Source organism: Nicrophorus vespilloides, unplaced genomic scaffold, assembly GCF_001412225.1.
Source record: "Nicrophorus vespilloides isolate i.1.1-1 unplaced genomic scaffold, Nicve_v1.0, whole genome shotgun sequence".
NCBI lineage: Eukaryota > Metazoa > Arthropoda > Insecta > Coleoptera > Silphidae > Nicrophorus > Nicrophorus vespilloides.
Window position 1 is genome coordinate 9,222 of NW_017096264.1, and position 13,879 is coordinate 23,100.

Consider the following 13,879-nt stretch of genomic DNA (forward strand, 5'->3'; position numbering starts at 1 on the left):
ATTTAAAAAAACATATTTTTCTTTGTATTGTAGTTTAGAAATTCATTTTTTAACATAAAATATCGGACATATTATATAAATCGATAGCCCTTTGGTTGCATGAAAAAAAAAATATATTTTTAGTCAATTATTTTTATTTTCAATATATTTTTTATTATATTGTAGTAAAATGTTAAAATATTAGTGTAAAAGTTAAAAAAAAATATACGTACCATAATTTGCAGATTTGATGTACAATTAATTATTAATTAATTAATTAGAATTATATAATTCATCAGATTATTCTAATTCATTCATTAATAATAATTAGTAACAACTAATTCAAGGTTAAATTAAAAACGTTACAATTTATTAACAGAATCTTTATTTAATCATTAATAAATTCCCATCATATATGACATCACATGTTTATACATATTTTTTTTAAGATTTTCACTACTCAATTAGAATGTAATACACTTACGCACATTATTTTACATCATTTAATTTAAATTAATGAAATAACTTACTTACTCTAAACATTTACCACAGAATAAATAAATCGCACAGAGCTTTACAACAACAAAAAAAGTCTACCTGCAAGATCCACGCTAATAATTAATTAAGTGTAAAATAATTAATTCAACTAACAATTGCGCGATTCCTTTTCTGCGTTTGACTCTTGCAAAACTCACATTGAAAAAATATTTCTCACTATTCATAAATCACATATTGTTTATTAAATTACATTTCGATTCATCTCTCTCTCCTCTTCCTACCTTGAAAGGTAAGAATTAATCATTGGATAATTCGACTTAGACGACGGAGATCTTTCCGGTTTTACTGTTTTCCGTTGTCGCCTCCCGTTTCGCGTTCCTATCTTTGATGCATTTGGGAAGGAAGACTTCACTGAAGGCGGCTCTGAACTGCTGCGACATCGTGCAGTATAATATGAAGTTGATGGCGGAATTCGTCAGGGCAGCCATATCCATCAAATGTCCTGAAATAAGGATAAAAAACAAATTTTACAAATCGCATTAATCAAGATTATTCTGACAGAACTTTTGTTCGTGCGTTGAAGATAAGGAGTTCCGAGACGAGAATAAAGTGGAGGAGATGGTGAAAAAGGATAAAGATGAAGTTTAGTGGTATTAGGATGCATCAGTGCTTTGATATCTTTGGAGATTGAATCGATGATACGCTTTCTAATGGGGTGTAAAACCTCACAACAGTGTTGCACTTTGGTTTTATGTTATCGCTGCAATTGCACTTAAGATAATTATGTAATTATTGTGGATTAACTCAACCATCTTCGTAGATAATCGCTGCGATTAACTTTAATGTTATGAAATTAATCCATTCTATATTAAATACAATGAAAACGTTGTTAAGGATTTATTAACGATTATATTAAGTAACTTAAATATAAAGAAGGCTGATTTTGTAATGATTCCATAGAAATAATAAAAGGATTAAAAAGTCGATGGATAATTGTGATGAAAAGCAAGTAAAAAAAATTGAAAACTAAATAAAATTTAACTGTTTTAAGAATGGAAATACATTGATGCAAATTGTTAAAATCTACAACATACTTTTCGATCAATGAATGAAATTGTATGGAGATAATAAAAGGACTAATAAGTCGAAGGATAATTGTGATGAAAACCTTCTAAAAAATTAAAAAGTATTTAAAATTAAACTGTTTTAAAAGTGGAAATAAATTGATGTAATTTACTAAAAACCTAAACAAACTTTTCTATCGATGAATGAAATTTCAAAGATATAATAAAATGTCTAAAAAGTCGAAGGATAATTGTGATAAAAACCACCTAACAAATTAAAAATTATATAAAATTTAACTGTTTTAAGAATGGAAATAAATTGATGCAAATTGTTAAAATCTACAACAAACTTTTCGATCAATGAATGAAATTTTATGGAGATAATAAAAGGACTAAAAAGTCGAAGGATAATTGTGATGAAATCCATCTAACAAATTTTAAATTATTTAAAAGTAAACTGTTTTAAGAATGGAAATAAATTGATGCAAATTGTTAAAATCTACAACATACTTTTCGATCAATGAATGAAATTTTATGGAGATAATAATAGGACTAAAACGTCGATGGATTATTGTGATGAAAACCTTGTAACAAATTAAAAATTGTATAAAATTAAACTGTTTTAAGAATGGAAATAAATTGAGGCAATTTGCTAAAAACCAAAACAATATTTTCTATCAATGAATGAGAATTTTAAGGAGATAATAAAAGGACTAAAATGTCGATGGATAATTTTGATGAAAACCACCTAACAAGTTAAAAATTATATAAAAGTAAACTGTTTTAAGAAAGGAAATAAATTGATGCAAATTCATAAAATCTACAACATACTTTTCAAATTGTTAAAATCTACAACAAACTTTTAGATCAATGAATGAAATTTTATGGAGATAATAAAAGGACTAATAAGTCGAGTTTTAAGAATGGAAATAAATTGAGGCAATTTGCTAAAAACCTAAACAATATTTTCTATCAATGAATGAGAATTTTAAGGAGATAATAAAAGGACTAAAATGTCGATGGATAATTTTGATGAAAACCACCTAACAAGTTAAAAATTATATAAAAGTAAACTGTTTTAAGAAAGGAAATAAATTGATGCAAATTCTTAAAATCTACAACATACTTTTCAAATTGTTAAAATCTACAACAAACTTTTAGATCAATGAATGAAATTTTATGGAGATAATAAAAGGACTAATAAGTCGAAGGATAATTGTGATGAAAACCTTCTAACAAATTAAAAACTAAAAGGACTAAAAAGTCGAAGGACAACTCAAAAAAACAAATTTAAAATTAAAATATATAAGGATATTCATGAAAAAAATATATATATATTTTTTTTCATTATATAACAGTAATAAATGCAACATGTGAGTCTGTTTATTAGAAAAAAAAACTAGATGGGGTTGTTTTTGTGTCCTTTTTGGTTCACATTTTATATTTCCTTTATTAAAGTTTCTTAATATTAAAATTTTATCCATTGAAATACAAAATTTAATCAGTAAATATTAATTAAAAAAAAATCTTTAATTGTTATTAACAAACATATAATATGCACAAGTTTTGTTGAATTTCTATTTAGTATTTCTATTTTTACTAAAATTTTATCCACTTTAAATTAATTTGTCCTACAACCATGGCAGTTTTATTAATTATAATTAAATTCTATTGATTTAACATTAATTATTTTTGCAGCCATAAAAATCTTGTATTAATAATCTTGAACAATCAATTACAGCAAATACAAAATGAATCCTCAGTTAATAATTAATAACTTCTAGTTATTAAAAAATGTATACATTATAATTAAATTCTATTGATTTAACATTGATCATTTCTAAAACCCTTGATAATCTTGTTTAAATATTCTAATAATATTTCTTAGTTTTTGTGTTTTATTATAGATTAATATGAAAGATAAATGAAGATAATGATACACACCTTGAAGGCTTATGGCAACAAATACAATACAAATATTATTATCAGTAAGTTGGCTTTCGTTTACATTCGATGTTATTTATAGAACGCGATGTATGCAAATAATCCTCGAAGCTTACACGTCGCAGTTTATTTTACTAAATCTATGCGGGGGTACGAAAACTGTTCAATTCTTCTTCATATTGTATAAGAATAAATTCTGATAAAATGTTTATTTTAATTATAAATACATTTCAAATTAAAACAAAAAAAAAACAAAATTAACTACATTCGCATCAATTAGCAAAAAAATAATTATAGAAAATTACTTTATACATTTTTATTTTGTAAATGTTAATTACAATTAATTATCTTTGAATTTACCACACAAAATTAACAAAAAAAATCTGAAAATGAGGATAGAAAATAATAGGCGTACTTAGTTTGTTTAAGTTTGTTAAATTTCATGTGACTTTCTGTTAGTTTAGGTAAGTTTATTTTCTGTATGTTTGAGAGTTAGTTTAAGCTAAGATTTGTTTAGGTTACATAACATTATTTTTTTTATATAAGCAAATTGTTATTAAAAAAATAGTGTTAACGTAATTTTATGTTTATTTCATAAATTTGTACAGAAAAGACAAATTATTTACCAAATCTATCTCGAAAATGACTTATATATCACATCTAAAAATGAATACGAAATCGATTTTTGTATAAAACATGCTGACTGCAAATAGAGCTGCGGTTGCAACTACCAATAATTCCAATCTAAACATTAGTGGAAAGTTGCGGATCGGCATCCCCAGAGTGTTGTACTGTTAATTATACTATACAAATACAGAAATGCGCAACCAAGTAATTATCGCATGGAAATCGTACACAGCGCATAGAATTTTTTGCACAACATTAAACTTTAACAATGCATTTCATTTTGTAATTTATTTTTAGTTTCCTTTAAGAAAAAAAAAACTTTAATTAAAGCTTTATCATTATCTCAATTAACAAAATATAATACTTATGATAATGTATAAAAAAATATTAAATTAGGGCTATTTTTTCTGCAATATTTATATTAATATAAACTAAATTAACTCCATTAACTATAAGATATAAAGTTCAATACTGTTTGAAATGTAATACATGTAACATCTGGTAAATTTTATTACAAGCTTCGGCTTTTACGTAACAAATCCAATCTCGTTTCGAATTTTTACAGTTTATTCGGTTTTGCAAAACCAATAACATTTTATATTCAAGATCATAACGTCTCATCTAAAGGAAATAGCACTAATTGCTTTTAGTTGTTATAATAACTAGTCGTTCTATTAATTAAAATTAACTAGAATTCAGGAATTCCTAAACTTTATACCGCAAAATCCAAGTTGGAGATCTCTTAACGAAACTGTCCTTGTTTCAAGAGAAACTAAATTATGTAAAAACCACCAACAGTTTCCACTCACATATGACTTTATAACTTAAATTATACAAAATATGAATATATTTCCATGTTAAAATATATTATTTAGAAGTAATTTAAAAAAATTGTTTCCGTTTGCATCCAGCAAAAGCTTACTGTAATTACTTGTGAGTTTCTCCATCAAAAGTTCAGAGTTCAGACATTAATAATCTACTCTCATATTTCTCCTCGCCCTCACTTATATTGCATAATACTGCGGAAACTAATTGTAACTGATCTGCTGGAGAAACTTCGCTAAAAAAAATGCATTGTTAAAGCTCGTCATATTCCTGCGTTCCACAAAAAAGGATAATGGAAAAGGATATTAGTTAATTCTGTAAATTATTTGAATTTTTTACATGTTTTTTTTTCCTTTTTTTTTGTAATTAATTAGATAACAGTTATATTTCATTGTGTCAATAATTTATGTAAAGAATTTCGAGGCAAATTTTGTTTGTTTGTTTAATAATTACGTAACAAATAATTGGTGCTTAGTTAAATATTTTACCAAATATTTTGTTTGCTCGAAGTTTGCTTAAGTTTTAAATAATTAAGTCTATGAGATTAAAGTTGATATTAATCATATTTATTAATTATTAACATCTTATTCAAAGAGTCTCAAGCATCTTACATCAAACGAAATTCGATCTAATATTAATCGTGGATTATCACTGCGAAAACTGTTCTTTTCCTCCTGCTAATATAATCTCCCAATTAACGTTACGCAATACCATCAACCCATCACAGAAGATTAAAAAATAATTGCTATAATCCGACATGTTCCATTCAACTAGATCCTATCTTTCAGGAACAAAGTGTTTCCTAGGATACAATTAAGTGGATCTCTTTGTCTCTAAGTAATTGATTATCTCTCTTGACCCGTTTCCATCCGCCAATCCGAAAGATAACAATCTGTTTGTGAAAGGGAAAAAAACGTCACCGGAAGCGAGACGAGCACTTTGCATCCTCGCAAAGCCCTAAAAATCAATCACACCCTAAGGCCAAGAACCCCGGCTGATTCACTTAATCTTAATCCAAACCCAAACTACAGCTAATTTTCTTCATCCCTAGAAATATATATCTTTTTTTGTATATAGTTTCTTTATATGATCGTCAGTTATTTGTACATGTGGAGCCCCACGTTGGGTACCTTTTATTTATGAAATTAATTGTTAAATTTCAAATTTTGAAAAATATCTTGAACACTTCTTAAGATTTCTTGAAAAATCTTGATAACTTCTTAATTCTTGGATTTTTGTGTGTATATTTTCAATATTTCTTTCTAGTAATCATTGATTAACTGCAGTATTTGTTGATTATGTTATAAAGTATTGTTACTGATTGTGTACAAAGTGGGTCAACGTTGTTAATTGTTGTTTGTTGTCGATACGAACTGCGCACAGTGTCTATACGTTCTCTCGTTTTTTTGTGTTTTGTTTACCTGTTTACATGGATCAATGTTAATACTCTGCGTAATCTGATCTTAAATTCGATAATTCCATTTCGCCATATGGCGCGCGGACGAAAACAATTGTTTCCGAAATTAATTGGATCAATTTGCCAACGAGCTCTGACTAATTCCTACCAAACAAAACACGTTTGTTCCGTTCTATTTTTTTTTGTTATTATTACGTATACTTTCGTTCGTAATGTGTTTTCATCTGCTTTAACTTTGATAAAAATAAATCTGAATGTAGTAAATATTTTGACTACGGAAATTGAATAATTTTCAGTGGAATTGAACGTCTGCATCGTGATCGCATCCTGAAAGAATGTTATTATCTGAAACGGATTTAAACTTTGAACTGAAACGATTTCGATTGAAATGAAAACTGAAATAATATTTTTGTCTAGAGCGGATTTCGTTTTTTTTTTCCTAAATCTGATTCGAGTGAAATGGAAACTGTTGAATATCCTGAAAGAATATTGTTGTGTAGAGAAGAATTTATATCTGAAATCCAATTTGATTGTAACAAAATTGTAACTGTTGCAATAATAACATTCTTTCTGTATGAATGTTGTTATTTATAATGGATTTAAACTTTCCTGAAACTTTTTCAATAGAACTGAAAATGGTCCTGAAAGAAAATTGTTGTCTATAGCGTATTTAACTTTTTATAAATCCAATTTTCCTGAAATAATATTATAATATAATATATCTAAAGTAGAATTTATATCTGAAATCCAATTTGATTGAGTTGAAATTTGTAGATAATTACATTATTTCTGGATGAATGTTATTATTTATAACGGATTTAAACTTTCCTGAAACTTTTTCAAAAGAAATGAAAATAGTCCTGAAAGAAAATTGTTATCTACAGCGTATTTAACTTTTTATAAATCCAATTTTCCTAAAATAATGTTATTATTTACAGCTGATTTAACCTTTCTTGAAACCAATACAAATTAAATGAAAATTATTGAAAATTCTGAAAGAATGTTGTCTAGTGATCTAAATTTTTGTAATCGAATTGGAATGAAATCAAAACTGTTGCACATCCTGAAAGAATGTTATTATTTGTAGCTGATTTAACCTTTCCTGAAACCAATTCGAATAAAATGAAAACTGTTGCACATCCTGAAAGAATGTTATTGTCTAGAGCAGAATTTATATCTGAAATCCAATATTATTGTAACGAAATCATAACTGTTGCAATAATAACATTATTTCTGTATGAATTTTATTATTTATAACGGATTTAAATTTTACTGAAACTTTTTCAATAGAAATGAAAATGGTCCTGAAAAAAATTGTTATCTGCAGCGTATTTAACTTTTTATAAATCCAATTTTCCTGAAATAATGTTATTATTTACAGCTGATTTAACCTTTCTTGAAACCAATACAAATTAAATGAAAATTATTGAAAATTCTGAAAGAATGTTGTCTAGTGATCTAAATTTTTGTAATCGAATTGGAATGAAATCAAAACTGTTGCACATCCTGAAAGAATGTTATTATTTGTAACTGATTTAACCTTTCCTGAAACCAATTCGAATAAAATGAAAACTGTTGCACATACTGAAAGAATGTTATTGTCTAGAGCAAAATTTATATCTGAAATCCAATTTGATTCTAACGAAATTGTAACTGTTGCAATAAAAACATTCTTTCTGTATGAATGTTATTATCTATAACGGATTTAAACTTTCCTGAAACTTCTTCAATAAATATGAAAATGGTTACAAGTCCTGAAAGAAAATTGTTTTCTACAGCGTAATTCACTTTTTGTAAATCGAATTTTCCTGAAATAATGTTATTATTTACTTTTCTTCAAACCAATACAAATGAAATGAAAATTATTGAAAATTATTATCTATGAATGTTATTATCTATATCTTATTTAACCTTTCCTGAAACCAATTCGAATGAAATGAAAACTGTTTCACATTCTTAAATAACGTTGTTGTCCAAAGCAGTTATTTTGGGAATTGAATTCGAAAGAAATGAAAACTGTTGCACATCCTGAAAGAATGTTATTATCTACAGCTGATTTAACTTTTCCTGAAATCAATTTGAATGAAATGAAAACTGTTGCACATTCTTACAGAATATTATTATCCAGAGAAGTTATTTTAGGAATTGAATTCGAAAGAAATGAAAATTGTTGCACATCCTGAAAGAATGTTATTATCTACAGCTGATGTAACTTTTCCTGGAAAAGAATTTCCAATGAAATGAAAACTGTTGCTCATCCTGAAATAATGTTGATTTTTTTTTCTAAATCCAATATGAAAGAAACGTTTTGTCTGCTTCAATAATTTTATTTGTATGGCGAAAAAGCTACTTTTCTCCGTAGAAATGAGGAGCAGTAAACACACTTTCGCAGAAATCGAATTTCCATTACCGCACGCAATTTATTTGGTTCGACGTTCGATTCGCCTATTTCAAATAGAAATAAATTGACGTATGCAAAAATACTTTATAAAGCTTTCCCTGCTGTACACTTTTCTATTACATTTACACATCGCAACTCAATTTCAATAGTATTTCTTTAATTACAGAAATTTTTATTTTTTTTATTATAAAAAAAATACTACAAAAGTGATGATCTCAAGATGTGCGAGGATAATTAAAGATGTAATAAAATGGTTTCTAAGTTATAGTAGTAAAACGATTAAGAGGAGAAAGGTTTTGTCCCAACAAACAGTAAAAACGTCCTGAAAGTTGTATGAAGAATTTACGAGTTAACACCATCTGTCCTTCCTGAGACAAAGGGTCTAGGATATATTAGAGGACAAGGATTTGGGTCAAGAATACTTTTTTATATGAAAATCTTATCCTTCTACAACTAATCCAGATTCTCCTCATTTATTTTTAATTAAAAAAATCATAAGTATCGATTTTTACTCATAACTAATTAATATGTAATTATTAATTATCCATTAACCAAATTAAACTGACAAAATCGATATTATTAACGTATATAACGTATATTAACGTAATAAGTTTAAAAACAAATTTTTTATTTTCCAATTTAATTTTGAACTGAAACTTCAATTTGCCTCCCAAACCAAGAACACTTTATAATTAGTTTTCTTCTTTCTTTTCGTAAAAAAAAGATATAATTAAAATGAAATGGAATTATTAATGAGTAAATAAATAATTTCTTTGTAAAACTTGAGACAAAAATAATGGGGATAAATGTAATATGAAAAAAAAATCGCAAGAAGTGAATTACGTAGGAAAGTTACGTAATGTAACATTATAAAATACGTGCCGGATTTCGGAAATTCGTAATGGAGCACATAAAACGTCGCCACCCCTCAGTTATGACTTATAAATCGCATTTTTTATCCCCCAAAAAGCTAAAGTTGATATGTTTACTGCAGTTTCTATAAGGAATCATTTTCATCCTGGTTTATGACTACAATTTCTGAAGCTAGAAAGTATTTGAGTAAATAAAACTATAAATAAGTAATATTATTCTTATTAGACTATATCAATTGATTTAACTGATCTTAAGAAAAAATATTTTTGAAACAAACAATAAATAAAAATTGAAAGTTTTTGTAGTGTATAATCAAATAAAAACTTAACAGAATTTAATGGTTTTTAATGTTATATAATACAATTTGCAGAATTGCCAAATTAGAACAAATGTATTGACTATCTTGATTGTATTTCTCAAACAATAGTCCATCTTTTCTTACGAAATTGTGTTCTAAACATGGGACTTGCTGAATGAGCGGACGACTCCTAGTTTATATGCATTCACTGGAATAGAGTGGAATGGAAACAGCTCGTGCTCGGTAAGTCGTACATTCAAATATACAATGGAACTCCGCTAACTCTAGCTCGAAATAGAACGATTTCGCTACGAAAATAAGATATGTCTAGTATACGTTGCGTCACAACAAGTTATTATGGATTTTTTCCATCCTTCTTGCAAAGTAAACCAATGTTTTAATGCAAAGATATTGTAGTTAATCTGGAATACAGAAAACTTTAAATTGGATCTATGCCCGTCTACATCAATTTCAAATTAAATATGCGAAGAGATAACGAAAGGTGAAAGGGCTTTCAATAACTTTGATGTCAATGCAGGTTTTTTTTTTAAATCAATGTAAATTTTTATTTTTTTATTAAAATTTTTAATTAAGTAATCAAAACAGTTTCGTTAATGAATTTCTAATAAAAACACAGTTTTCAGAGTGTAATTTAAAATAATTAATTATATATTATTATTCTAAGTGGAGATAATAGAAGCAAGGGTTTTTTTTTTGGTGAATGAAACAATTATTATTATCTGCGTTTTTCGCTGTTTGAACAGGATGAGTTTCATATGGTGCGTCCAATTTTGGTATATGTATATTTATATATTGTTTCTTTATTTGTTTATAATTCATCATGTGGGTGTTTTATCTGCCTACGTGATTTGGATCAATATCATACTCATAATCATAAAATTATATAATGTCATAATTTACGTTCATAGTAGTTAAAAGTTAATTGATTTTTGGGTTTTATCTTAATTAGTGCTGTAAAGCTATGGGTTTGGATCGCGTCAAATTTTAAAATGAGTCACAAATTGACAGCTGTCACCTTGCACCAAAGTGTCAATCCTAACCTATATACGTCACAACTAGCACCAAAACGTCAATAGAATATTGTAATGTATTGTGTACAGATTAATTTAAAGCTGTATTGACTTACCAAGTGGTTTGTAACAGGATACGAGAAAGCCGTTCCCAAGAATGATAGCGACAGCGCCGAGGATGGCCTGAGGGAATTCAGTGAGTAGGAAAAGCAGAAGTACTGCGAGTAACATCCTTGTAGTCCTATCAGCCTGTTGCTCCTTTTCCAAGTTTCTCTGTTTCTTCGTCTCCCCATTAACCAAAGGCATTCCGCTGCTCTTGCAAAGATCCTTGTAACGGTTCTTCGCGTTTAAAATAGCCTTGATCAGGAAAGTAGAGAGAACGGTGAGGAAAACACACGGCAGCAACTTAATGATGACGCTATAGAACAGCATGTTCAATTGCCAATACTTGTCCTTGACGGCGACCGTGTAGATGGTGGTGTTCCTCACGGCCTCCGTTATATTGATCATATTATAGGGAATCAAATTGCCGTTCGTATCGATTCCTTTGGGAAGACTTTGGATCGTGAGGTTTATGATTACCGGAGTGCAAACCAAAGGACACAGGATGTAGGACATCGCGATTGCGAATTTGGTGCGACCTGCACTGCACAAGACTTTATTCTCCTGAGGATGCTTTATAGCTATGTACCTCCAGACGGCTAAGAGAACTGTGAGACAGCAGGAAATGAAGTGGCAGATTTGCGAGAAGACCGCGTGGAAGTAGAGGAAATAGGCTTTGGCTTTAGTGAAGTTTTCGGGTTTTTGTAGGATTGGGTGGAGGTAGACGGAAAGGGCGAACGGAAGGTACTCGAGCATGACCAGAAGATCGGCTACAGCTAATCCGGTGAGGATGAAGTTCGTCGGTATCCGCATGTTCTTCGTTGTTAATACGCAAATGTTAAGCACGTTAGCTACAGATCCGAAGATGCACACCATCAAGCTTAAGTAGAGATGGACGTTGATGCAGCTCAGCTCGAAATCTTTGAGGTTACAGTAAGTCTCGTTGTTCGTCATCGCTTTGCTCCCATTCATCTTGAAACCTCTGAAAATAGAAACGTCATAAATATTTAAAATCCTTTAGACCAATGCATTCAAAGGCTTTTGCGCATTCACAACAGTTATGATGACTTCGTGTAAATAAATACTGATTCAATTTTAGTCGAACATACATACATACACAACTCAACAACTGAATGAGTTTATGTTTTGTAATCCTTTAAAATCCTTCATTGAGATACCAATTTTTATAAATATCCAAGAGTTTCTTATCAAGGACGAACGCACTGGAAATAACGCGTGAAAGTTACAATTTTTGGACTGATATTGCGAAAATAGAAGTGAAATAAAGCAGAAAAATACTCAACATTTCCTATTTATTTACACGATTTTCATTCAAGATTTATTATGCGTTGAGGTTATTATGGCTTCCCAAACGTGTTTCCTCCAACACTTTATATAACATATTGAATGTTTGAAATACACAACATCCTACAGAATATTGTAGTAATCCCAGTAATCAATAAAAATCAACTTCAAAACATTGCAAATTTCATTAATTTTTAAACTAAAATCACTAAAACTTTAAGGAAATGAAAAATTTAGCAAATAGTAAAAAAATCCAGTAATTTATTGGAATTAATAATGCTTTAAATTTGCACTGAAAGTTTCATTAAATTTTCATGAAAAATGAAGACGTCTATATTTGCAAGCGCCTCTACGAGATTAGGTAATGAACGCATCTTTTTTTTCTTCAAATATTTACACAGATCGATGATATAAATACACAGGAGAATAAATAATTGGCAAGTGAACTGGCGCCATAAACATAAAATTAGCGCTGAACCCGAGAGAAAACCCACTGAATTTTTAACAAATTTCGTAATTTACTGTTTGCAACATCTGTAGAATTACGTAATCGATATTTCTAAGAGGAATAAATATATTTGAAGATACAAGGAAAAAAAAATAGTTACGTTTTACTTAAGAAAAAAAAATAATGAATATAAACATTTATACCAGTAAAGTATACGTTTCGTTTTACTAAGAAAATAAAACAGATATATTTATAAATATAATCTTTTCATGTAGTTTCGTTTCTTTTTAAACGCAAAGATCAATCACCGATTGAATGTAAACAGAAGCGGTAAAGAAAGAAAAAGAGTACTAATTTTATCGTTTGATCGATTAGTTGTTGATTGATTGATTGATTTTCTTTAAAAACTTAATCAATTCTAGTCGAAATCGAATACATGTTCTCAGCAGTGAATGCAAATCTACTAATTGCATCATGGTGCAGTCAAAGGAGATCTCAATTTGATCGAAACTTCAGGAATTCAGTGTAAACACAATCAGCAACTGCGGTGATTTGTATCTCCTCTTCCAAATACGATTAACAATGCAGAGAAGGCTTTAATGATCACAGTACAAATAGGATAAATCTCTAAAAGAAAACAGTAATTTAATAGAAATCTACATTATTATTGTTAGAAATAATGGTGTTTCTTATCTTTGCAGCTTCAACTAAAACTCTTTTATTTCGCAGGTGTTCAATTAATACGCAGGTGTTTTCTTATATTTGCAGGTGTAACTAAAACGCAGGTGTCTTCTTATCTTCGCAGCTGCAACTAAAACGCAGGTGTTTTCTTATCTTTGCAGCTTCAACTAAAACACTTTTATTTCGCAGGTGTTCAATTAATACGCAGGTGTTTTCTTATCTTTGCAGCTGCAACTAAATCGCAGGTGTTTTCTTATCTTGCAGCTGCAACTAAAACTTTGTTATTTCGCAAGTGTTCAATTATTACCAGGTGTTTTCTTATATTTGCAGGTGTGACTAAAACGCAGGTGTTTTCTTATCTTTGCAGCTGCAACTAAATCGCAGGT

The 13,879-nt window shown here is 28.6% G+C and overlaps 1 protein-coding gene across 1 annotated transcript in view; it reads right to left on the reverse strand.

Annotated features, from left to right (window-relative positions):
* Positions 1–601: 601 nt before the first annotated feature.
* Positions 602–13,879, reverse strand: part of LOC108556462 (sex peptide receptor-like) — a 25,498-nt gene continuing 12,220 nt past the window's right edge. The window contains exons 2-3 of the mRNA XM_017912588.1: positions 11,074–12,041; positions 602–979 (exon numbers count right to left, since the gene is read on the reverse strand). Of these exons, the coding sequence (XP_017768077.1) occupies positions 795–979; positions 11,074–12,031 (1,143 nt within the window). The 5' untranslated portion in view covers positions 12,032–12,041 and the 3' untranslated portion in view covers positions 602–794. The remainder of the gene's footprint in view (positions 980–11,073; positions 12,042–13,879) is intronic.